At 38.5% G+C, this 23889-nt stretch overlaps 4 protein-coding genes across 11 annotated transcripts; 2 read left to right on the top strand and 2 right to left on the bottom strand.

Annotated features, from left to right (window-relative positions):
• Window positions 1–505: 505 nt before the first annotated feature.
• On the bottom strand, window positions 506–4099 carry c1galt1c1 (C1GALT1-specific chaperone 1). 2 transcript variants are annotated; one of them, XM_077532812.1, is made up of 2 exons: window positions 3792–4099; window positions 506–2331 (listed from the first exon to the last, which is right to left on the bottom strand). In XM_077532812.1, exon 2 carries the CDS (start codon window positions 2319–2321, stop codon window positions 1365–1367), a length of 957 nt encoding a protein of 318 aa, XP_077388938.1. In that variant the 5' UTR covers window positions 2322–2331; window positions 3792–4099; the 3' UTR covers window positions 506–1364. The 2 variants fall into 2 exon arrangements, with proteins under 2 accessions (XP_077388938.1, XP_077388939.1); XM_077532813.1 differs by having other exon boundaries at window positions 3923–4098.
• A 1755-nt stretch (window positions 4100–5854) lies between these two features.
• urp1 (urotensin-related peptide 1) lies at window positions 5855–8529 on the top strand. Its single transcript, XM_077531655.1, has 5 exons — window positions 5855–5956; window positions 6932–7054; window positions 7154–7194; window positions 7279–7384; window positions 8419–8529. Exons 1-5 carry the CDS (start codon window positions 5866–5868, stop codon window positions 8448–8450), a joined length of 393 nt encoding a protein of 130 aa, XP_077387781.1. The 5' UTR covers window positions 5855–5865; the 3' UTR covers window positions 8451–8529.
• A 608-nt stretch (window positions 8530–9137) lies between these two features.
• Window positions 9138–18138, bottom strand: clic2 (chloride intracellular channel 2). Of its 2 annotated transcripts, XM_077532367.1 has the most exons (7): window positions 18034–18138; window positions 14946–17073; window positions 13246–13355; window positions 12570–12695; window positions 11048–11148; window positions 10765–10946; window positions 9138–9724 (listed from the first exon to the last, which is right to left on the bottom strand). In XM_077532367.1, exons 2-7 carry the CDS (start codon window positions 14997–14999, stop codon window positions 9563–9565), a joined length of 735 nt encoding a protein of 244 aa, XP_077388493.1. In that variant the 5' UTR covers window positions 15000–17073; window positions 18034–18138; the 3' UTR covers window positions 9138–9562. The 2 variants fall into 2 exon arrangements, with proteins under 2 accessions (XP_077388493.1, XP_077388492.1); XM_077532366.1 differs by lacking the exon at window positions 18034–18138 and having other exon boundaries at window positions 14946–17196.
• LOC144025953 (protein eva-1 homolog C) lies at window positions 16822–23637 on the top strand. 6 transcript variants are annotated; one of them, XM_077532363.1, is made up of 9 exons: window positions 16822–17337; window positions 18197–18316; window positions 19428–19627; window positions 19723–19846; window positions 21087–21239; window positions 21525–21668; window positions 21971–22042; window positions 22140–22220; window positions 23163–23637. In XM_077532363.1, the coding sequence occupies exons 2-9, from the start codon at window positions 18199–18201 to the stop codon at window positions 23552–23554; spliced, it is 1284 nt and encodes a 427-aa protein (XP_077388489.1). In that variant the 5' UTR covers window positions 16822–17337; window positions 18197–18198; the 3' UTR covers window positions 23555–23637. The 6 variants fall into 6 exon arrangements, with proteins under 6 accessions (XP_077388489.1, XP_077388488.1, XP_077388490.1 ...); XM_077532362.1 differs by having other exon boundaries at window positions 16822–17286; XM_077532364.1 differs by having other exon boundaries at window positions 16822–17017.
• The last annotated feature ends 252 nt before the right edge of the window (window positions 23638–23889 follow it).

Genomic DNA, 23889 nt, shown 5'->3' on the forward strand with positions numbered 1-23889 from the left:
GCTGTAGTGAAATGCATGCACGTTCATATTGTAGTGAGTCCAGAATTTTTTTTAAATACACTTACTGTACATTTCAAGAGAATTGCTAGAACTGTGTCGACTATGTAGAACTAAATTTCAAGTGTCATGATATTGTGTATGTGCGTGTGGCTCAAACAGGGCTTAGTGACACACCTTGGCACCTGGCATGAGTGGACCCTCCCCTACTATAAACTTAAGAACTTGAGCACCTTCTTTTGGATCAGCCGGCACAATTGCAACACACAAAAGCAAAATACCCGTTTTTATCCATCTCGGGGCAGCCACTGTTAATTGAATATGACATCACAGTGCCTAAGGACTTAGCTTGCGAATGTCTCATGATGAAACCCAGAAACAGGTCAGCCGTGGTTGGTCTTTACCTGAGCCCTTAAGCAAGAAATACAATAGACAGTTTTGATAAGGTAGTCAAGTGGAATGTGAATCCAGCACACACACCTGCAGCATGAAGAGTGGAGACAACGGCTAGATTTTCCCACAATTTTAATGCCTTATCTTTTTTTTGTCTGGGTTGTTAACACTTGTCAATTTCACAGGTCAAATTTCAAGTACGTGACAAAAAAAATAAAAAAATAAAAATTATGAATGCATTTAATTTAAGTAAACTGGCCACCACAGTGATTACATAGTCAAAGATTAAACCATCTTAATGACAGGTGTTAGGACACATTTTCAATTTATTGATTTTTTTCATATCAAAAATTGTCAGTGTGAAGTGCAGGTTATTAGGATCATTCAACTCGCACTAAGTCATCCAAATTTGGTCTCTTAATTGGATACAGTGAACTTAAAAGCTTTTACCCATAGGCCCATTCCATAAACCCTTCCACAATAAAACATGCGTGATCAAACAAACGTGGGTTCAACAGTTTTCAGTTTTTTATGGTTAGCCCCCCCTCCCCCTCCAAAAAATTTTAAAAAAAATTGCATGATCGGCTGGATCAATTGCCCATACATTCCTCAGTCCTGCATATTCAGTTTTTCCCCCTTAACATTGAAAATCTTGATCAGACAAGAAATGGAATTTGCAATATGTCCGTGTGATGCAGTTTCAGGACTGCACAAAGACGCAATCAGAATTCAAACAGAGCTTATCGAACAATATGATGACAACATTTCACATAAACGCACTTCACAGCTTTTCCTTCAAAGTCCGGTCAGTGATCGTTTCCTGTTTTTATCTATGCCACAGGAACGGAGTGCCAAGTGCAAAAGGTACAAAATGTGTAAAAACTGGATGCCCCCCCCCCCAACAAGATGTCTTTACAAAACCATCTTCCCACTCAAGCAGCTAGTAGAAAAAGGCCTCATGCAGCCAGCTCATCCTAGTCATTATCCGAACCTTCTGGCGGGTCAAATAGCAGCAAGTCGCGGAAATCGTGGCCGTACGGGCGAAGCCGGTACACGCCGTACATCATCACCTGCATCTGATTGGGGGTCATGCCGTTGAAAGTGACGGCCAAGTCGGAGCAGCAGCCCTCTACCACGTTTTTGGGGTTGTTCTTCATGCTGTCTTTGATCAGTGCGTCCACGCTCTTACCATTGAACAGGCCCTTGCCGCGCGCGTCCTCGCCGTGCTCGGCAAACACTCCGGAGTACTTGAGGCAAGTGGCCAGCTGCTTGTCTTCGTTTATCTTCCACAGGTGGGTAACATGCATGGGACACTTGTTCTTGTCATCCAGCAGGCCCACAAACCTCCTCAAAGCCTCGTAGCTGAGGACAATGCCGCTCTCGTAAGCAACATACTCCAGCTCCCCGGACTTCACGGCGTTGCCCATGTAAAAAGGCTCGCTGGGGTCCTTGGTGAGCAGCAGGTACTTGAGGTTCTCGATGATGGCGAAGGTCGTGGGCTGCGCCACGAAGAACCAGCTCAGGTCGCCGGCGTTCTCGTAGGCGTGCTTCAGAGCTTTACACAACCTCGCCCAACCGTCTGTTTCCTGCAGGTCGACCGCCTCGAGGGCCTTAGCCGACTCCGAGGTGTAAAACACGGCCTTGTCGCAGTGTTTGCTCCAGGTGCCCACGGCGGCGGCCCAGTACGTCAGAATCTTCGGGTGGACCATGATGACGCAATAGACGCGCACTTTAGCTTTCAACTCTTGCATATCGGACTCCAAGAGTCGCTTCAAGTCATCGTTACTCTGTGCCTGGACGTGGTGGTGCTGGTGTTGGTCCTCGGAGCCGGACGTGGCACTTGGGTTGAAACTGCCCAAGAGCGAGAGCAACAAATAGAAGAAGGCTCCCAGGGCCAAGCCCTTGACAAAAGAGCCCCATTCAGACCACATCTTCAAGCGTCTGCAGAAGAACAACAAGAAGACTCAGTGAGCTTACAATACTTTCACACATTGTTCAGTTATGGGTTTATAAAGTCACATTACAACAAATCATGTGCGCTAATGGGTAGAATGGAAGGAAACGCTGCCTGGTGTTCAGTTTGATTCATTTTAATGAACAATACCTTAATTGAATCATTAATGGGGTTTTAATGGCACGTGTGTCCGAAAAATGAAACTGCCCACTTCCTTCTTCATGCACACCGCGTGAGCCTGACATCTACATGCAGAGGACGGCAAATTCGAAATTGGTCATAAATGGTCAAATAAAAAGGCAGTTGTAAAGATATTTTGGGGCAAATTGCTCCATCGAGCAACTTTAAGCATAGTGCTAATGTTCAAACTGCATGTTAGAGTGGCTTACAATAATATTAAATATCCATTTTATGACTGAAACCTGTCTTATTTTTGATTGTATTTTTTTGTCTTGGGCCTACCCTGCTACTATGTTATTGGTCATTATGGTGGTACTGGTACTTGGAGAGAAGTATTTGATAAGGTGATATCTTGATGTAAAAAAAAAACAAAATAATAAAAAATTGGGAACTACTGCAGTAGCTAAATTATTCAACACAAACCAACCACTTTCATATGGGTCTCATTGATAATATTAGGCAGCATGCATGCCTAAGTAACACACTTGCACCAACAGAAGTGGCATTACACAAATATGATCACTAGCATTTTACAGATGTCTGTATGTTATTGAATTCACTTTTTTCAGGCATTTATACATACTTTAAATGGTAGCTAAGTAGGCTACACAGGTTATAAGTATCTACTTCGCGATAGAAGCAAGAACATAAAATAGTTTTAGTTTCAATTAGACGGCCCGCCAACAAAACATCACAAAAGATATATATAATAAGATATATATAAAATATTCCAATATTCAACCAAATTAATATTTCTATTTAGTGGTGCTGTAATCGATTGACCATCGACCGTGATTAGCTGACGTGCAATGTTGCATAGCAAACTAGAAAATGGTGCCAAGGAAGTTTTATGTCAGAGGAGCTAAACTTAGCCTAGGTTAACTTAAAACACGTGATTCTAAGCTGATCATTGTGATTACGGTTCATTCAAAACAGGAGGATTTGATGCCATTTTCTAATCAAGATTGCACTAAATTATCTCATTTTACAGACTGACTAATGACTAAAATAAAAGAATGAATAAAGTATTTTTATTCTTCTGAGTCATTAGTCTTAACTTATGCCTATTAACAAGAATAGTCATTTGCTGCATGAACTTGCCATCATGTTTAACTCCACTGTCAAAGTGGATTTGTCAGGTCGTCCTCTTAGCGTGGACAAATAGACATAAAGCAGCTTACCGGTCTGTATGTGAACCGTTGCAAAACCCACTGTTACGCCAAAACACATTAAAATGTCGACGTAGACATAGGAGTCGGCCGCTTACCATCAACGTTAAAATAAACAATTGTTTCTCTTTGGGGGAAAAGTAGATTCTAAAACTTCAAAACGCCAAGTCGCCGGAGCCAGGAAGCTAACAGTAAGCAGACTGTCACGGTAGACAACTGACTGCCTTACTTTTCCTGGCGCTGCTCCGGCTGGTCAACCAACGCTCACTTTTCCAGCTTGTGGCAATTACTAACAACAGCCAGGAATGTTACATTCACTTGTCAATTAAATATGTGGACGGTTCATATTTGATCTATTTCCGCCTCTCGGGTCACGTGTACTTGTTTTTCTTGCTCGACAAGTTTGAATGACGTCACCGTAATACAGCGCCTACAGGAAATGGCGGCAAGCATAGTACAGCATGGTTATTTTGTTTCTAGTATCGTAAATAAAATATATTTACGTATATACAAAAAGAAATCGTCATATTTCAATTATTTAATCGAGACTTTTTTTTTTTTTTTTTTTTTTTTTTTTTTTCCACCATGACGTTTGTGGTAAAAGTGCAGTACAGTCGGCCTACAAGACAACAAACCATTTAGTTTATTAATGTTAATTCTCAGGGATGACGTACAGAAAAAATTATATTCGAGTGTAGAGGTGTGTGTGTGTGTGTGTGTGTGTGTGTGTCTTTTTTTTTTTAGATTATATCTTGATAGCTGCACAGTGACAAAGTGCATTTCTCAAACTATATAACATTAAAATACTCAGTAGTGGCATGCTTGATTATCTTTTTTTCCCCATGTTTCTGAAAGGTACAATGTGTAGAATTGAGTGCAATCTAGTGCTGAATAGAATCCAATGACTTTCGAAGTTCAAAGCATGCATATTTTGAAGCATGCACACTAGGGTGCCTCAGAGAAACCTCACTTTGCAAGCTACTACGTTTGCAAAGTTCTTCTCGTTTGAGTATCCATAGTAGAACGATGGCGGCGAAACTTGCCAGTCTCCTATAATAATTGGGGATTACTAGACTTAAGATTGTATTTAAAAAAAAAAAAAAGATGTGATAGAATATAAAAAGCTAAAATCTTATATTGTTAAATATACATTTTTAATATTACACCTTCTTTGTGGCCGGTGTCAAATGCAGCTGTGCTTAACCAGCCTAGTTCCCAAGTCAATTTTATTATGGTATGTAAATTATCTGCCCTGGATATGTGAGTAACAAATCCATAAATATGCCCCCTTCAAAGTTTGCCGGACCAAACTTGTTTTCTATTTAACCTTGCTTGGCAGCAAGATGTATTAAATGTCATTTTCTGTAACAACTTCAGAGACGCTGAGGCAAGCTAATACATCATCTGACACCATCTCACGGTCGTTAGGGACCTTTCACTTTGACAAAAGGCCCCAGCAGCCCTATATTAGCTTTCTCCAGTCTCCCAAGATGTTCTTTGAGACTAAAAAAAAAGAAAAAAGAAAGTTTTATCAAGCTAGTTTACACTTGACTACATGACTTATAGTTTGATTCTGCCAATTTAAAAAGGGTGATGTGCGAAATTATGTACGACAAGAATAAAATCAGTCTAAAGGAGGATTGAAAGCCAGGAGGAAGGGAGGAAGGAATGAAGGAGGAACCACCACTTTTCGGGTTTCCACCAGTACACACACACAAACTGATTTGAGACCCTAACATTGCCACTTTTCTTGTTAATGAATTGACCCATTTTCTTAACAAGACAATTGTTGGATGGGTCATTTCACAGAAAATGACGTCGGAGCTTGCAATGATGTCCACGTGGCACAAAAACCTCAGAGCGATGATGCCTTTGAGAACACTATACGTGAACTCTCCGCACATAAAGCACGGCAGATTCGCCGGACAGCCGTGCGTTATTAGTGTGGAAGAGTAAACATTTGTTAGGCTCCCCTGTACAAGCAAAGATAGGCCGCAGATGTCTTGACAGGCTTCCCCTAAATGGTGTCTGTGACGCCCGTTCCATTAAAGAGCGATGCTGGCTCTGATGATAATGTATTGATCGCTTGTGATGGACGGCCGGCATGCGGATATATAAGTGAAGTTCTTTGCCGAGATTGGAGCAACTAGGCCAACTGCAGGCAAAGTCACCATGCTGTCTCTAGCTGTGCTTTACCTCCTCGCTGCAAGATGGACACATGCACTACCTCTCTATCCTGAATCCAACCTGGAGACACAGTCAGGTACGATCAAGTTCTCTTTTTTTAAATACAATGTTGGGCCATTTAAAAGCCCTAAAACATGTGACCTACATTATCTTGATGACATCTACATCTACATACAGTTCTGGTCGATTTTGTTCCAGGCAGTGGAACCATTGGCGAGAATGCCCATATGTTTTGTATTGATCACTGTGGAAGACTTGGTTTAATTAATGTATTGTTGTTGATTTTATTATTGACACTGTTGTTGTTATTTTTATTAGTATTGACCCCCCCCTCTTTTTTCATTTTCTTGTTCTCTGTTAATATTCTTTTGTTCTGTGATATGAACCCCAATGGGTTTGGAATAAAGAATTAAGTGATATAGTATATAAAGTCCATGTTATATGCTTTAAGTGAATACTAAATAATTCCACATTATTTATTATTATTGTTATTATAATTTATATATTGTGCTGTCTCTCTCTTTGGACATTCTACTGGAAAAATCATCTTTTTAATAGGAGTGGGTTCACGTTCTACCTTTCTTTTTTGTTTGTTTTAAATTGAATGTCAGTATTTAAATTTTAAAAATTTTATTCCTAATATATTATTGTGCTCAGTTTCTGTTAGATCCGAATCGAAAACCTTTTTTTTTTTTTTTAATAATGTAACTTCTATTTTCTTTTTCAATTGAACACTATGTCTATTTCTACAGAAGTTCGTTCAACAACAACAACAATAATAATAATAATAATAATAATAATAATAATAATAATAATAATAATAATAATAATAATAATAATAATAATAACAATAATAATAATAATTCTAATTAATTAACGGCTTCGGGCCGTAACCTTTATGTGCAAATTTTGTCAAATTTGTGTGTGTATATGGCTCGATAAACATGCCGTTTTTTTCTTCAATTTCATGAAAAGTGATGATTTTGCAGATACGAAGTTTCTGCCCAATGCAAGCAAATCATGTAATATGAGTGAATGTGTTTCTGCACAGATTTCCTTCAAAAGCTTGTGTCAGAAGATGCTTCTTACAATACAGAAGGGGAAAAGAGGGAGGTGAATAATCAGTATCCTCTACTGATGCAGCACGATGGTCAAAGACAATCCTGGAACAAAGGTAGTTGAACGTATCTTCATTTGCACCATTTCAATTACGGAAATTAGTAATTGAGGCAATGAAACATTATCAATGTGGAACTTTTGCTTTTTGTTATAGGGCCCGTCGATTCAGCACAGCGGGATAACTACGCAAATATGGTAAATATTAGCCAATACATTATATACAAAAATAAACCTTTGTCTACTTGTGTCCATCATGTTTTTATTTGTTCATGTGTGAAGATTGAGGGTCTTAAGGCAGTGGTTCTAAAGCTGGCCGCAGCTGACAAGCTTCGCTCGCAAGCGTTTGTCAGGTCAGAGCAAAGCTTGCCCAAAACCAACAAAAGAGGTGAGCCAAAACGACACGCCAAATCAGTCATTTAACACAAGAAGTTACATTGGTTGCTTCTGGCATTTGCTACAACACACACAACACTGGATTTGAAACATAAATCCCATTCCTTTGCTCAGAAATGCAACAATCCTGGGTGGGCAAAAATGTATCAATCAAAAGAAGGCTTTCTGCTTATCTTATTTGTGGGCCCAGTGGAAAATTTCTGCGAGGATGTCGCCAAAGAAAAATAAGATCACAAGGTCACGGCACCAATTGAAACGTTCTGGCAAACATCGACAGAAACTACCAGAAGACTGTAAAGTTGAACGATTTAATGGATGGCAGAAAGATTGAGGGTGGAGCCCTTATCTGCCAGATACAGAAGAATGTCTAATATATGTAATGGTATTGACTCTTATACTGTCTTGGTGAAAGTTAGTCAATAACAATGGCCTAGCTCAAGTCACCTACCTAATTATCTGTGCCATCTTACAAGTGGTTTCCTCTCTTACTTCTTCCTTTGCATTATTTGGAGTCATGTGCAGTAATAATGGACTAGTCCAAAATCAACCATATTTGGACATACGTTGACATCAATGCTCATGTCCATTTTTTTTTATATATATATTTTTATTACTGTATTATTATTATTTTGCAGCTACATAAGGTAATCAACATAATTGGGTCAGCTTTCAGTATAAAACAGTGCAGTCTCGACTATAACCACAACAATAGACTTATTACTAAATGAATACCTTTCTTACAATGTAAATCAAATTATCTTTGTAAAGGAAGAATTTTGGATTCGGCTCTTGTATTAGATGTCATGCAGTGTACAGGTGTACCTAATGTCGTGGCCAGTTGATGCATGGTCATTTAGCATTTTTGACATGTTTGAGGAGATGGTACCACGGCTGATTGAGTACATTACTTTTTACTTTACTTTTACTTACTAGTGTTTTTTTTTTTTTTTTTTTTTTTGTTTTTTTACATGTTTAATGCATGTTCTGCCTCCAACTGTCTTGACCAATTCTGTGTGGTTTTCACAGCGTGTTTCTGGAAATATTGCGTGACCAATTAGACACCAACGGCGACACCACCACAAGACTGCTTTCACCACTGAATGAAGAAAATCTATTTTTTAAGTTTGTAATTTTTGTGACCGAATAAACTATTAGACAGGTGATGTGATGTACAAAGCTGTTCCTATCTTTTTTTTCTATTTTTTTTTAAGATTCGAAAATGTATTTTCTTTATATGCATGCTAGGTGCAGGTATTAGTGTTGTCCTCTTGGGGTCGCCATCCACACACGAAAGCAGGTTTGTTTTGTTGTTTAGTCAAAACAAGATATAATTAACATCTGCTTCTACTTTGGAAAACAATGACCCAACCAGGAACTGAATCAAGTTCCAAAAGGTTGTTGAGTACATCAGTCCCTCTTGAGTGCTTGATTGTTGTTTAGTTGTCTTTTTTGAAATCACTAAACAATGCCAAATAAACGATCATTTGTTAATAAATAGTAATCAGGAAAACCTGGCAAATCCTATTGGCTTAGTTGCCACTAACACACAGACTTATTTCTATATGGAGCTGTGAGTCTGCAGTAACAGTCCGTGTGGAAAAATAATCACTGCAAATACTATTTTTTTGTAAGTTGAATTGTTGAGTTGAATAATTTGAGCTTTAATTCCTACATAGTTAAATATTGTCTTAAAAATGTAAAAGAAACAACAGTAAAAGACATGAGAGCTTCACGATAGTCACACATTAGATTTCAGATGACAAGCACCTTTGATTGATTTATTAGTGTGAAAGTGGCACATTTCCATCATGACAATTGTGTTAGTACAGAAAAAGATAAACAAGAAAGTTGATTTTCAGCATAAAAAAGGGAACAGTTTTGAAAGGTTCTGTTGTTACTAACAATCATTGAAAATATATTGTTTGTATGTACACTATAAACACAACTCCGGTAAATTAAATAAACAGTCAATTGCACAATTGGTCTCATAGATGACTAACAGTCAATAAAATATTCTGTTCTGTGATTTGAGCTCTTAAGGCAGTGGTGGCAAACTAGTGACACGTAGGCCATATATGGCAATTCTAAAAACACATAAAAAAAAAAAAAATGGTTCACAATCCCTGTGGCTATAAAATCTTTGGCACCCTGTACATGTTGACTGAACATTTTATTTCCTCTTATTGACCACTCCGAAGTAAGCCTTCTCGATTTCGATTTCGGCCGGACACGTCTGCTTGAACTCCTCCCGCTCGTAGGCGTTTTGCAGGTATCGCCACACGCCCGTCAACTGGGCTGGGATGTCAAAGCCGCAGTACTTCTTGGAGGCAACCTGGATTCAAACAAAACAACGGCTGTCATTTGCTGACTTAGACCTCACCTTTTGAAGACTCACACATCCAGAGACTCAGATACTACAGTGCAGTCTCTCACATGTATATTTTGTATTAGGGTGTATGTGGTTGCTACTTTGCTTTGTAAAATTAATGTAATCCCACTATAATGAGGGGCTGCTACACTGTACTTATGCAGATATTTTGAAAATGTATTAATAACCACCAGTCTGGTATTAAATGACTAATCCTTTATTGGTGTTTCAGAGAAAATGGAAAGCATATTTTTTTAGGGTGGTCTGGCGATTAAATTTTTTAAACGTAATTAATCGCAAGACTTCAATAGTTAACTCATGATTAATCACAAATTATATATCTCTTTTAAATGTACAAGAAAATGTACAATCATTTTATTTCTCTCCAAGTTTTCATACACTTATTAACATAAAAGTGGAAAAAAAAGTTAAACTAATAGGAATATGGCTGCATCTTTTAGTCATTGATACAGCATTTTCATAATAATTCATAAAATTGAATTAAAGGTAGAGGGACTCATCGAGCCATTTTAAGCAGTAAAAAAGTTAATATTTTGTTTAGAATTAATGTGGTAACTTCATTATTTTTCATGTACAATTAGTACCTTTAAAAAGTAATTTTCCGACTTGCTGTCGACTGATGATGACATCACCTGTGCTGAGGAAGTAGGTAATTTCATATTAAGAGCTATCTAATCTTTAACATGAAATAATGTGAAATTCTGCACATTTTTAAAATTGTAAAACACCGTCTCCACAAGTATATGCATCCTTATTAAATTTATTACTGCTAAATTTTGACGTGGATGTGTCTGCTGTGCTGCAACTGGAATTCCCACAGTACAAGCTTTCCAAGTAAGTGGCTGTCATTAATCACATGCTAAAAAAATGAGTGGTATTATAGTAGCTATAAACTACACTCAAAATGAATGCACAAATTTTGACATCCCTAATATTTGTATTTGCCTTATGTTTCTTCATATTTTTCTCACTGACTGTCTCACCCTGATGACGTGGAGTTTGGGGAGAAGGTTGCAGTCGGCTAAAGTGAGGCGGTCCCCGTCCAGGAACTTCCTCTTGGAGACGCCGACGGTCTCTCTTGAGTTGTGGTCGATTTCCTCGGGCAGGGGAGAGTTCAGGTAATCATCCAGACGCTTAAACTCCCGCAGCAGGTTTTTCTCCTGATCTGGAAGATCAGACATAACATTTTTGTCAGATCTTTTCATCCTTATCTGGTAAAAAAAACAAAAAAAAACGGCAACGATGTTTAAAAGGTAGCCGACTCACAGGTGTTATTTGGCGTGTTCTTGATGAAGGCGGAAAACTTTGCAAAAATGTCAGCCCCCACGTCAAAGGACTCTTTGTTTTGAGGGCTGAGGTGAGGATACCTGCAGAGGGAGGATGTGTTTGTTTCTATATTCACACTCATGGGACACTTCATTAGGTACAGTGTATGTAATTCCAAAAAGCAAGTTTTCAAAAAAACAAACAAAACAATAAAGTAGAGAGAGCTTTGTTAAAATCAGCCTGTTTTGTAGATGCAAAACTAAGGAGTGTTTACTTTCTGAACCCCAAGTCTAAATATGCAAGCGCTGTGACGAAAAACCCATGCAAGTGCGGAGACAACTTCAAGGTTAGATCTACAAATGGAACCGCAAATCTCATGACTGTGAAAGTGGAAGTCAACCTTTTCTTGACAATAATATGCTATACATGACCTCACTAATCTAAACATGACATTCTGATTAATATTACATTTGTGGAATATGAGATATGAAGCAAAATCTAGCAGTTTTTATCCATTTCAGGGGACGGCCATTATGCCACTTTCTGTCGACTGAAGATGACATCACAGTTGCTCAGGGCTCAGACAACGACCAATCACAGCTCACTAGTTTTCTGAAGCTGAGCTGTGTTTGGTTGTTACCTGAGACCTGAGCAACGATGATGTCATCTTCAGTTGCCAATCACAGCTCAACTTCAGAAAACAGGTGAGCTGGGATTGGTCATTGCCTGAGCAACATTGATGTCATCGACAGTAAGTGGCAAAATGGACGCCCCGTGAGATGGATAAAAACGGCTGGATTTTGCTTCATAACTCATATTTCACAAATGTAATATTAATCAGAATGTCATGTTTAGACTAGTGAGGTCACATATATTATTTTCAAGAATTGTTTTTTTTGGTTGACTTCCACTTGAAGCAGATATGCTAACCGCTAGACCACCATGCTGCCTTTGATAGAACTCCTGTATTGGATCTCATCAGATGTTGCAGATGTACGTGTACACAGTAAATTCTGTCGAGTCAAATTGACTCTATTTAGATAAGGACCAAATAGACTTAGTTTTAAAGTAATATTTACACGTGGAAGAGAGTCAAAGAAAGAATTGGAATTTTTTTTTAAAAAAAAGAAGAGAATCAAGGTAGGAACAAACTCACGACCTTCAACTTGTGAGACAGTCGATTTACTCCCTGAGCCATGCTGAGTATATCGCTCATGTCAGCTGCAGCTGATTCCATGATTGCATGGAATCTTCCGAACAGACCAAAAACAATCTTCGGTCTCTTGGAGAAAAGCAAACACTAGGAGGGGCATATCTCAAGTGGTAGTGTGGCAGTCTCCCAAGCTGAAGGTCGTGAGTTTGAACCTTAACCCTTGAGTTAGTTTTATTTATTTTGTTTTATTTTTTATTTATTTTTTACTCTCTTTCTATTGTAAAACTTAGTTTACTCTAAGACTGAGTCTCTTTGGTCCCTATCTAAATAGAGTTAAATTTAAACTACAGAATTTACTGTGTATACTACCTGGGAGGGGCCAGCGTTTGCTCGAGAAACTCCTCGATTTTGATGAAGTCTGTTTTGAGGGTGCCGTTGTAGAGCAGGAAAGGCGGGTTGGTGCCGGGGGCCAAGTCCTTCAGCTCCGCAGGCTTCCTGAAATAAAGAAACAACTAATTGGTTTGTTGGTTACATATTAAAAAAACAAAACAAAAAAAACACTACTAACTGTGGAATAATAAGGCTACTCCCCGTTTTATGTGTTGTGAAACCCTCAATTATCAGCGTCCATTACAGGCTTCCTGATCCTGTTTTTTCCACCAGTAATAACGAAGTTCACACAATGTGGGTACGTTAAAGAAGGTGTTTGTTTGGAGGCGATACAGACCTCTTGTACATGCTGATGGTGTGAAACGTTTTGAGGGGGGGAAAGGAACAACATCCCAGTTCCTCTCACTTAATAGAAAGTCTTTGAGGACATAAGGCTGATCTACTGCTGAAAGGAGACTGATACTGTCCTCTTTTATCTAAAAACTGCTGAAAACATCAAAGCGTATGTAGGGATGGAAGAATGTTGATTTGTTGTGATTGTACTGTATTGGTGGTAATGTTTTATTTTATATATATTTTTGTGTTCAGGCTGTTTGAAAGTGCTACATAAATAAATTTGAGTTGAGTTGAGTTGAGGAAGAGGAGGCGTGCTTACTTCCTCATGTCAACAGTGGTCACGGTGAACTTGACTCCTTTCAGCCACAGCACCATGAAGAGCCTCTGGCAGAAGGGGCAGTTGCCCACGTTCTCGCCGTCATGGCCGGCCTGCCGTACACACAAGGAAAAAATAAACTGATTTCCTTCCTGCTTGTGAACTTTCCAAGACACATGTAGGGTGGGGTGTTTGTTGGAAGGTGTGACACAGGCATTGTGTTGCAGCGGAATAAGTGAACATGAGCGAAACATGGCGCACGGACTATTTAAAGGGGAAGCCATCCCCCAAATTTTCTTTCAATAATGTGTTGTCTGCGACCCCAAGAGTCTAAAACAGGGCATTCTGATTAGTTAAGTAGCAAAATCCAATCGTTTTTATTCATTTGTGGGTGCGGCCATTTTGTCACACTTGCTGTCGACTGAAGATGACATCACAGCAGCTCAGGACACAGGTAACAACCAATCAGAGTTTAGCCTCAGAAAACAGGTGATTCAATTTATTTATTTATTTATTTATTTATTTATTAATTAACAACAGTGGCTAGCTCTTTTTTTTAAACTGACAATTTTTCTTATAATGATTCATTGCATTTCCATTATGTATAATGGATGGGACAATCTTAGGACTCGTAGCTTGAGCTACGTTGCAGCTGAAAAAACAGTAACTTTAATTTGCTGGATGTATAGCCATCACTTACTAGTGAAATTTTTGGTTCACCATTTAGCACTATGTATAATGGGTTTTATATTGTCATTATCAATTTATAAACCATTTATAACTCTTTCTTGTCTAATGGTCTCATTATTTGAGCAATGACATCATGTGAGACTTCAGTCGAGGGGTGTCCCAATATTTTTGTTCAGTGTCACCACAGTGTTTTATCGAATCTTCATACATGTATGTATGTAGGGGAGAATGTTAAAACCCTCAACAAATCAAAGTATAAATAGTAGAACATGGCAGTAACTTGAATAGGTCAAATTTACTTAAAAATATATTAAGTAATTTATCTGTGTTTATAAAGGATTTATTACCAATTTATAAACCCTTATAACCTTGGACTCCATTTTACTGTCTGTATATGAAAGTGGGTGTGCCTGTGTCATGTTTTAATCAGCTGAGACTCTCAAGACACACCATAACTCGGCTTTAATGTCAAATAAAGCCGGACAACATCTGTCCCTCCCTTCCCTCTCACACAGCCAAGAAAGCACATTTCACAACTTTTTGGTATTTTAGAGCTTGGGGGATTTTGGGTATAACCTTCCAAGGATGTACCCCACCCAAAGTCAGCTGTCCTGTGACCTTCGATTGACTAGGTGGTATAGAAAATGGTTGTTTTGTTAAGAAAATAAGGAGCCATTTTCTACACTACATGTGCATGGTTGTGTGGGTGTGCCTGCATGAGGCTTTGGGGGCCCGTCATCACAGGCATGCTCTCTGCTCACTTGGGCTGTGATAAGCCCGTGCCTGTGCTCTGATAAAAGCCGTGCAGCTGATGGATACAAATATTAAACTGTCAGGAGTGCTTGCAAGCAAATCAAAAGGAGTGGTTATTTGATTGGTTATATTGATTCTATCACATTTTTAAGATAATATGTCTTCTTTTTAGCAGACAGCATTTCTCCAAATAAAAAAAAATGTGGTTAACTACATTTTTTTCAAGTTCAAAGTGTAATATGAAAAATGAAAATACTCACCTTAACAAACAACTCAATACTAGGCTCCTTGTCCGAAAGTTGTCGTAGTGCCATGCTGTCCCCAAAACAAGGTTTCCTATTCACGTCAAAATCAAAACAATCTAAAAAAAAATAATAATAATAAGGCAAAAGAACAACAAGAGGCTGAAGCAAAGGATGTCAGGAGAGTGCGGGACACCTCAGGGCTGCTGGTTGTTTGTAAGCTATATCACCCTCACACACTTGACAAGTCAGTGAAGGGGGAGGACCCAGAGAAGGGGCGGGGTACATGCTCTTATAAAATCTATGAGGATGGCTTAAAATAGCAACATATGCACATTTTGCAATATGCAGGAGCCGATAAAGCCATGACTCAAAGCACACATTTTACTGTGGTCTACTCGCATTCCAGTACTGTGAGACATGTAAGGGCTGTATGGGCTGGAATACTTTCACCATTTTTTACAAATCAAATAATTGGGCATGGAAAGGGGATATCAAATGTTTAAAGCAGTGCTTTTCCAACTTTTTACATCAAGTACCACCTAAAAAAAACATTTTATTTATTTATTTATTTATTTATTTATAACTAAAGTCACCATATTAGCTATTTTTTATGTAGTATAGTAGGCCCAAGTTTTATTCCTAAAATGCACCTTTATTATCACTGTCAGCCACTGTAGTATGATGCACAGTTAGAATATATGATTACTGTTAAATTAAACATAAAGCAAATTAAATTAAATATGTATTTAAATCAATAACATAGATTTGCCTTAGGAGAGTCTGCTTAGCTTAAAGCTGATAAACAATATAAATGAGCAAAACATGTAGACAGATAATATAACAATACTCAAAGGCATATCTTCTTTATCCTCTTTGAAGAATGATCAATAATACATCTTGCTGAGGAGTAGCAGCTGTCACCAGAGAGATCTGGATGTGTGAATAATACTGCCCCCAGATGGCCATGACATACATACCAGAAGACGAAGCACATCATTAAATGGTATTGAACACACTTTCTTAATTTTATGCAGAAATAAATTAGAACATTATGTCATTTATTTAGCTGCCCTGGTGACCAGTCCAAGGTGTACCCACACAAAGTGACACATTTCTATTTTTATGATTTGTCAACTTAAAGAGGGTTAGATTGGGCAAAATTTTCAACATATAACATAAAAAGCTATAATGATATAAACCAATTATTTTGGCCTTTAAAAAAAAAAATTAAAAAAAAATAAAAAACATACAAAATGAGTAAATGCCATTCTGCAATGATTGGATTGAGTGGCAGTTCTTTAACAATAGATGTTGTACAATAAGGAGAAATGAAAGCGGAGGTACGCTTATTTAGGGATTTACTGTAAGTGGGTATCCCTTACTATAAATGGAGGAAGTGGAATTTAAAACTCCCTTCTTCAGTATTTCCTCCCCTTACAACAAATTTGAAGAAAAAGGGCACTCAATAATAGCAAGTGCCAACTAACTAAGTTCTGCTTATCTGCCCCACTAATGATTTGAGGAGTTTTTATCACTTTGTGGGAGCGTGACGAATAATTCCTAAGAAAACCTTAAAATTAACGATCCGCTGCTGGAACGCGAAGGGTGGGAGTGTTCCTGCTATCTGGATTATGCGGCTCGCGGTATTCCAGGATGGCTGGACTAGTAGGGTTTGACCCTTCTTAGCCAAGTTGAATGGAATTTGCCTGCCCAATAATGAGGGAGTGCCGCAAATATTGAATGAAATGATAAGCCATCATTATGGTGTCCACTCTGCTGCTATGCATGGAGGGAGTGTTTATTCGAGATTGTGTGACAATTGATTCCATTCACCATTCATCTGTGGAAATGTATGGTGTGTCAAGTGTTTGGTCGCCGTGACAACGGCATGCTTGAGGAAGAAAGGCAAAACAAATGTTCACATAGTAAATGAAAGTGCTGATTTTGGCATTGATGTAAGGATATTCCCTCAGTTGGAATTTCCAGAGTCTTCCTGGAAACATCAGGAAAACGGGAAATACGGGAGCTCGCCAATGACCTTTCTCTTTCTCCCTCTCATAGACGAAACGATAGGAAGGCGCTATCTGGTTAAGAGGCACTCACATATCTCTGCTGCGCACACACAGCAACTGGAAGTAACATCCTGAAAAAAAAGTCTTATCTCAGCGAACAGGACCTTCTATGTTGACAACAAGAGAAACTGGATTTTTACCACAAAGAAAACAAAAAAAAAGAAATCCTGCAACCATGATAAAACTGAATTGTCAAATAACAAAACCAGCACCATGGCAACGTGTGGAAAACAAAAGTGTGAGAGAGCAGATTTGTGCAACGGCAGAGTAATAACTACGCCAGAGTAATAACTACATTTCTTGCTCAAAGTCAGCCGGGAGAAACTCATTGATCAGTAAATTCTAAAGAACATGGGAGAAAAATGTCGGAATAGAATTTGTCTGAATTAGGCACAGCACAGAGCTGATGCTGTTCGGTCATTATCTTATCTTAGCTTACCTTACCTTCATTTAGTTTAGCTTTGCTTAATTAGCTTAGCTTAGCTTAGCTTACTTTAGCTTAATTTATCTTAGCTTAGTATAGTTTAGCATCACTTTGCCTAGCCTTACTTATCTTACTATCAAATACAGTAAAAAGAAAACTTTTGTGGTTTGCTCAATTTCTCAGAAATAAAGTGTAATTGCGTGAAAAATCAAATGAAATAATATTTTGGAAATCCAGCGCAACATGTAAATAAGAGTAACATAACATTAGCTAGCATGACTTCCTCACTGTAAGGAAATGATCCCATTCTTAATCTACGTCATAACATCTGAAACTCGGATTTTACGTGGGTCCTGCCCCTTAAGGTTGGGGAAATGAAGCTTCATGAAGCTTTTGCAATATGTATTTTTAACTATTTTAGATGGTGCTCTTTGTTTATGTAAAGATAAAGGCTAGTGTAATGGAAATTGATTCGAATTCCACTTCATTTTTAAACCAAGAGTGCCACCGAGAAGAGTAAAAAAATTATCATTAGTGCTTCATGAAGCTTCATTTGTCCATTACTAGCTACAAAAAAAAAATCATGCTTCTTAGATCGGCTACTCACCAAGTACAGAGGACAATAATATCAAATTCAGCCAATCGTGATTTGTATCTGTGTGTGCTGCAAACTTCACACGTTTCATTCTAATACTCAATTCTCAAACTTCCCTTATGTTAAAAACAATGGCGTCATTGATCCGCTGATCTCTCTGCATGGCCATTAACAGAAATGCAAGACGAGATGACAACAAAAGAGAGCACAATGACAGTGCTGAGGACGTTCGGCTGCTTTCTCTGTTTTTTGGCTCTTGGTATCAACACTGCCCATTCGGCCCCTGATTTCTCTTGTAAGTACTCTTATGGTCATCTATTGTTTTAGAAGTAAAAAGCAGAAAATTGATGCAACTACGTATAGATAAGCAGAATGAGAGTTAAACTTGCAGTTATGTTGTGGTAGAATTGACTCATTTTTAAGTGTTTTTTTGTGTGAAAAGATTTCATAAAATGGATAGATGTATATATTTTAATTGTAGTTTTTCCTCATGGCTTTGCTTTCCTCCCCCTCCACACCCTCATTTCTTTATGGATAATATATGAGATACAATATCAACTCAGTATCCACACAGCAGACACATAGGGGGGGGGGCGGGGTGGGGGGGGGCAAAAATGTTAAATTTTTTAAGATGTATTGTTTTTCAAAACTCATTCCATACTCATCATTCCCACATATTATCACTGTTTTAATAATAATGGACTAAGCCATATTTCACAAAAAAATGTTCATTTCCCCCCCCCTTAACACCTCCTCAGGTTGCTGGTCACTTCTGCAAAAATCACCTACATCCTTAGTTAAACAGATCATAAAATGCAATCATTTATAAATATTTATAATTATTTTTGTCTTTTCTGGGAAAAATAAAACATAGGCCATTATTTTAGGAAGTTTAAAAAGTAAAGATGATGTGGAATTTATGCTCTCAAGGTAACATGACTGTACTTCTGCTTGATATGACTCAATATATAATTTCTATTTTATTGTATTGTGACGTGAGCATTGTTTTGATAGAGCTACTCTATTTGTGGTAAAGGTTGCAGTTTGTGGGTGTGTGGGTGTCACTGTGTGTTTTCATGCTAATAATAGTTCATTGTGAGCTAGTGCCTGGTACTGCCCAAAATAAACAAACACACGCACACACACACATACGCTTGTCTATTGTTGTGCATGTTTACATGTGTGGTCATCGTCCAATAAATCTCAAAAGCGCTCCACCCAACAACTGGGACACCGCCACCCATTTGGCAATTGGGATTTTAAAATAGTGTTGTGTCATGCAATAAATTCACGTCATCATTGACACAAACCTTCTTACTCAAACCTCAACCATGTTTTTGAATGAAGTGGGCACAAGCATTCTGTAGTTATGTCATCATAAGCCGGCTTTCGCTTTTCTTTTGTAGTGTATCTCCACAGTGTTCTGAAAAACCACACGGCTCATGCTTGCGAAGGGGAAACGCTCGCCATCGAGTGTCCTGCCAGGACGTCCGTGGCCGTCTTATCGGCCTTCTTTGGACGTCGTGTTCCTCAACAATATTTGTGTCCCAACCTGAAGACAAATCTAACCGAGGACGTCGAGTGTTCCTCTCCGATCGCTATCAAGGTGATTGTTGTGCTAAATTTTTGTGCTAATGAGGCACATTCACCGTTGTGGGAAAATGATTGTGTTTTTTGTGGTTTTTCTTTTTGCCGATGCAGAAAGTGCTGTCAGAGTGCCAGGATGAGCGTTCATGTCAAATCCCCGTTCTTGGCCCCGTGTTTGGGCATGACCCCTGCCCGCTCACCAGCAAGTACCTTCTGGTGTACTACAAGTGCAGACCAGGTAGGTGGAGATGAGTTGAGATTAGTATGGTAAGTAATCACAATTTCCTGTCATGCTTGCAATGGCAAAAACTGACATGTTTTGAAATTTTGTGTGGCAAATCTGTGTAGTATACATGGTTAAAAATTAGGAGAGCAGGTTGAACTCTGAAAATCAAACCACTGACACACTGACTCAGGGCAGACTTCATGGCTACAGATTCTAGAGACTTTCATGGTCAAATTTCATATTGCTAATTGAAAAAAAAAGCATTTGGTGGTTGACGTTTTAAGATTTTAGGGAGCGCTACCAAGCCAATTATTCACCTCTGCCAGACCTACAGTTCACCAGAATCAACACACGTGCACATCTTGTTGCAAAAGTTGTACAAAATCTGTTGTCATGACAACACAGGGAATGGCTATAGAGCTCGGCCACAAATTGAGAAAATCTGAAAGTATTTGACACCTCCTAAAAAGCTTTAAGCAATTGATGCATTGAGATACATGATGTAATGCTTTTGAAGTAACAACAAAGCACACCATAATTGTGTACTTTATAAAAACATACATTCATGTTTTTTTTAACCACATTTATTGCTTTAATTCAATGAGCAATGAGCTCCCTTATGGTGGACATACCTTGGCCACCAGGGGGCAGTATATTACAACCATGTATACAGCACTGTCTCAGAAAATTAGAATATTGTGATAAAGTCCATTATTTTCTGTAATGCAATTAAATAAGCAAAAATGCCATACATTCTGTATTCATTACAAATCAACTGAAATATTGCAAGCCTTTTGTTATTTTAATATTGCTGGTTATGGCTTACAGCTTAAGAAAACTCAAAATATCCTATCTCAAAATATTAAAATATTTCCTCAGACCAAGTAAAAAAAAAAAAAAGCCATAATCAGCTATATTAAAACAATAAAAGGCTTGCAATATTTCAATTGCTTTGTAATGAATCCAGAATGTATTTTTATCACAATAAAAATTGTGGACTTTATTACAATATTCTAATTTTCCGAGACAGTCCTGTATATAGTATATGGAGACAGCCACAGCTCCTCAGAAAGTTGCAGTAGTATTAGTTGTTTTTCACAGAGGATAAAGAATACATGCCTATGAGTATTGTTATATTGTCTGTCTACATGTGTTGCGTTATGGGACTAAAGCAATGTGGTTGTTTCAAATCTACAGCTTGCTATTGTAAGTCTTTTTTTTGTGCAACTTGGGTGTCTTTCTGTGTTTTCAGTGCACCACCGCACAAGACTGGTTTGCGAGAATGAACGCTTGAGGCTGGCATGTAAGAATGACAGCGTGCTGGCCATCTACTCAGCCACCTTTGGGCACCTGCTGCATGGAAGCCCACTGTGTCCTCAGGGTCAGGGCACGCTGGTGGACATGGGTCAGCATCACTCACACTAAAACTCATAGAGAAAAATCAGTGGCGGGATGTGCTTTTGATTTTTAATACCACCAATATCACATTACATTTTTTAGCATGTAATACATTTTAGACTATACTCACCAGAGATGGTGATTATTAAACATATTCATTCGTTCAGATCGCTACAGCTGTGTTTTGCCAGTTGAACTTTCTTCTAACAAATATTCCAATTGAGTTTGCAAATGTAGGTCAGTGCACCGACTTCCCACCACTGGTGAGAATGCTACAATTGTGCATTTGCAGAGTGTTTGTCGGCATCCGCTCTGAGGAGGGTTTCGCGTCGATGTCACGGCCGAGCGAACTGCTCACTGTTGGCTGACACCCAAACCTTTGGGGACCCGTGTTTCCCCGGCACCAGGAAACACCTGCGAGTGTCCTACACTTGTGGTGAGCAGCTCCAGTAACTGACATTTGTATGCTTTTTTTGGGGGGAACTGACACGTGCACATGACACTTTACCTCCAACAAGCACAAAAGTGTGAGATATTATTTGGATAGGTGTTTTCCAAACATTTTCTCTTAATACAGAATTTGAAATTATCTATCTATCTATCTATCTATCTATCTATCTATCTATCTATCTATCTATCTATCTATCTATCTATCTATCTATCTATCTATCTATCTATCTATCTATCTATCTATCTATCTATCTATCTATCTATCTATCTATCTATCTATCTATCTAGTGCCCAGGTATCTTTTGGAAGACGTGGGCAGAGGGACAACAGATCCTTTCATGATTTCAGACTACACACACGGTGAGTGTAAACTGCACCACCGTCACACTGCTGCACTCAAGTTTTTGGGAGCACGCAATTTGATTGACGTCTGAGCCTAGGCCCCTCTTGCCTGCAGGTGGATGGTACACTGGCCCCACCTACAGGCCTCAAAATGTACTACTAACCAACTCTCTGGAGATGATAGAAAAAATGTTGGGTATGTCCACTGACTTATCGACACACGCCCTTAAAGTGGTCATTTTACACGATTTAAATAATCCCCAGGCACGTTTTTATAATATTGAAGGCATTTGATTTTTTTAAAATGTCTGTCAACACACTTTAAAAACAAACAACTTGAAATATTTATTGGTGTTGAGATTTAAACAATAATCCCCAAAGATGTACATTAGACAATGAACCCATAGCAACCACTTCATGTAGGTGTAAAAAGCAGGATTAAAGCGAATGTGACATTCAAGAATCTTCAGCAAAAACGAGACTGACTGCAGTACTTCTTGTTTCCATTCTTATCAAATTTAGTGTTAAACAAAATACTGTGCCTCCATCTAGTGGCCGATAGTTACATTACACACACAACAATCACGAGGCTGAACAAAAATAGTCAAAAACTATACAAAAACAAAGACAATAATATCATAACACAATGACCCAATGACCCAACCCAGAAACAGTCACATATGACAAATGACCCAACCCAAGACACAGTCATAACAATAAATATTATGACACTTGAACTGTTTTAAATTGTGGAGAAAATCCCCCCCACAAATGTGACCTTCCATAAAATGCTGAACATATTTGAAATCCTGGTAGTGCAGCAACAACTGTAGGTCTTGCTGTTTATACCAGACTGGGTTAAATTTTGAGGGGTCTTTTTTTAGGCACTTTCTTGTTGATTTGATTTTATATCAAATATTTGTTAATAGAATATATCGTCGCTGGTATGTGAACAACTTATGTCCATTTTTGTCTTATTTATTTATTTATTTTTTACATTTTTGGGATGAAACTGAATGCAGACATCCCAAAGACATCAAAATGTAAAATTGAGAAAAAAAAAAATGGACATGTGTTTTTCACATAGTAGTGACAATATGTTGAAAGTCGTTTGAGATATATTTACATCTCTTTTCAGGAGTACCTGAGCGAGTGGCTTTGTATTTCGTCTCCGGGATCTGCGCTGGTCTGGTTTTCCTGCTCTGCCTGTTTGGAGTGCGCTCCACACTGGTGGAGGACGTGAAGGATCTGGTGTCAGATCTCCACGACGAGCTAAAAGCATCAAGCAGACAGCACAAGGACCTCACGGGGGACCTCTTCGACGATGACGAACTCTCGCTCTCGGACGCTTCGTCATTTCGTCGCCTCACTCAGTCGTATCGTACGGCGGACATGCTCGCTGCCCACACCTTGACCGTGGAGATGATGGCGGACGGTCAACACACTACAGACCTACCCAATGGAGACATTTGGCCACATCCGGACACCAACCCTTATGCCATTCATCAGATTACAAATTACAACAATTAACTTTTCTTTTAACCATTAACCACTGTTTGGGACAAATATGACCCATTTTGACATTTGGCAGTAATAAAAAAAGGGGAAGTCAACCCAAAAATTAATATGATGTGCCCGCACTAGTCGAAACACGGCTGTGAAATATAAGTAGCAAAATCCAACTGTTTTTATACGTCTTGGGAGGCGGCCATTTTGCCACTTGTTGTCGACTGAAAATGACATCACGTTTGCTCAGGGCTAATGACCAGTCACCTGCCCAGCTTCATAATAACGGATAACGATAAAAATTAATGACTATTCTAAATAATGTATATGATTGATGCGTTATAGTAATGGGTCGATGG

Source organism: Festucalex cinctus, chromosome 9, assembly GCF_051991245.1.
Source record: "Festucalex cinctus isolate MCC-2025b chromosome 9, RoL_Fcin_1.0, whole genome shotgun sequence".
Lineage (NCBI taxonomy): Eukaryota > Metazoa > Chordata > Actinopteri > Syngnathiformes > Syngnathidae > Festucalex > Festucalex cinctus.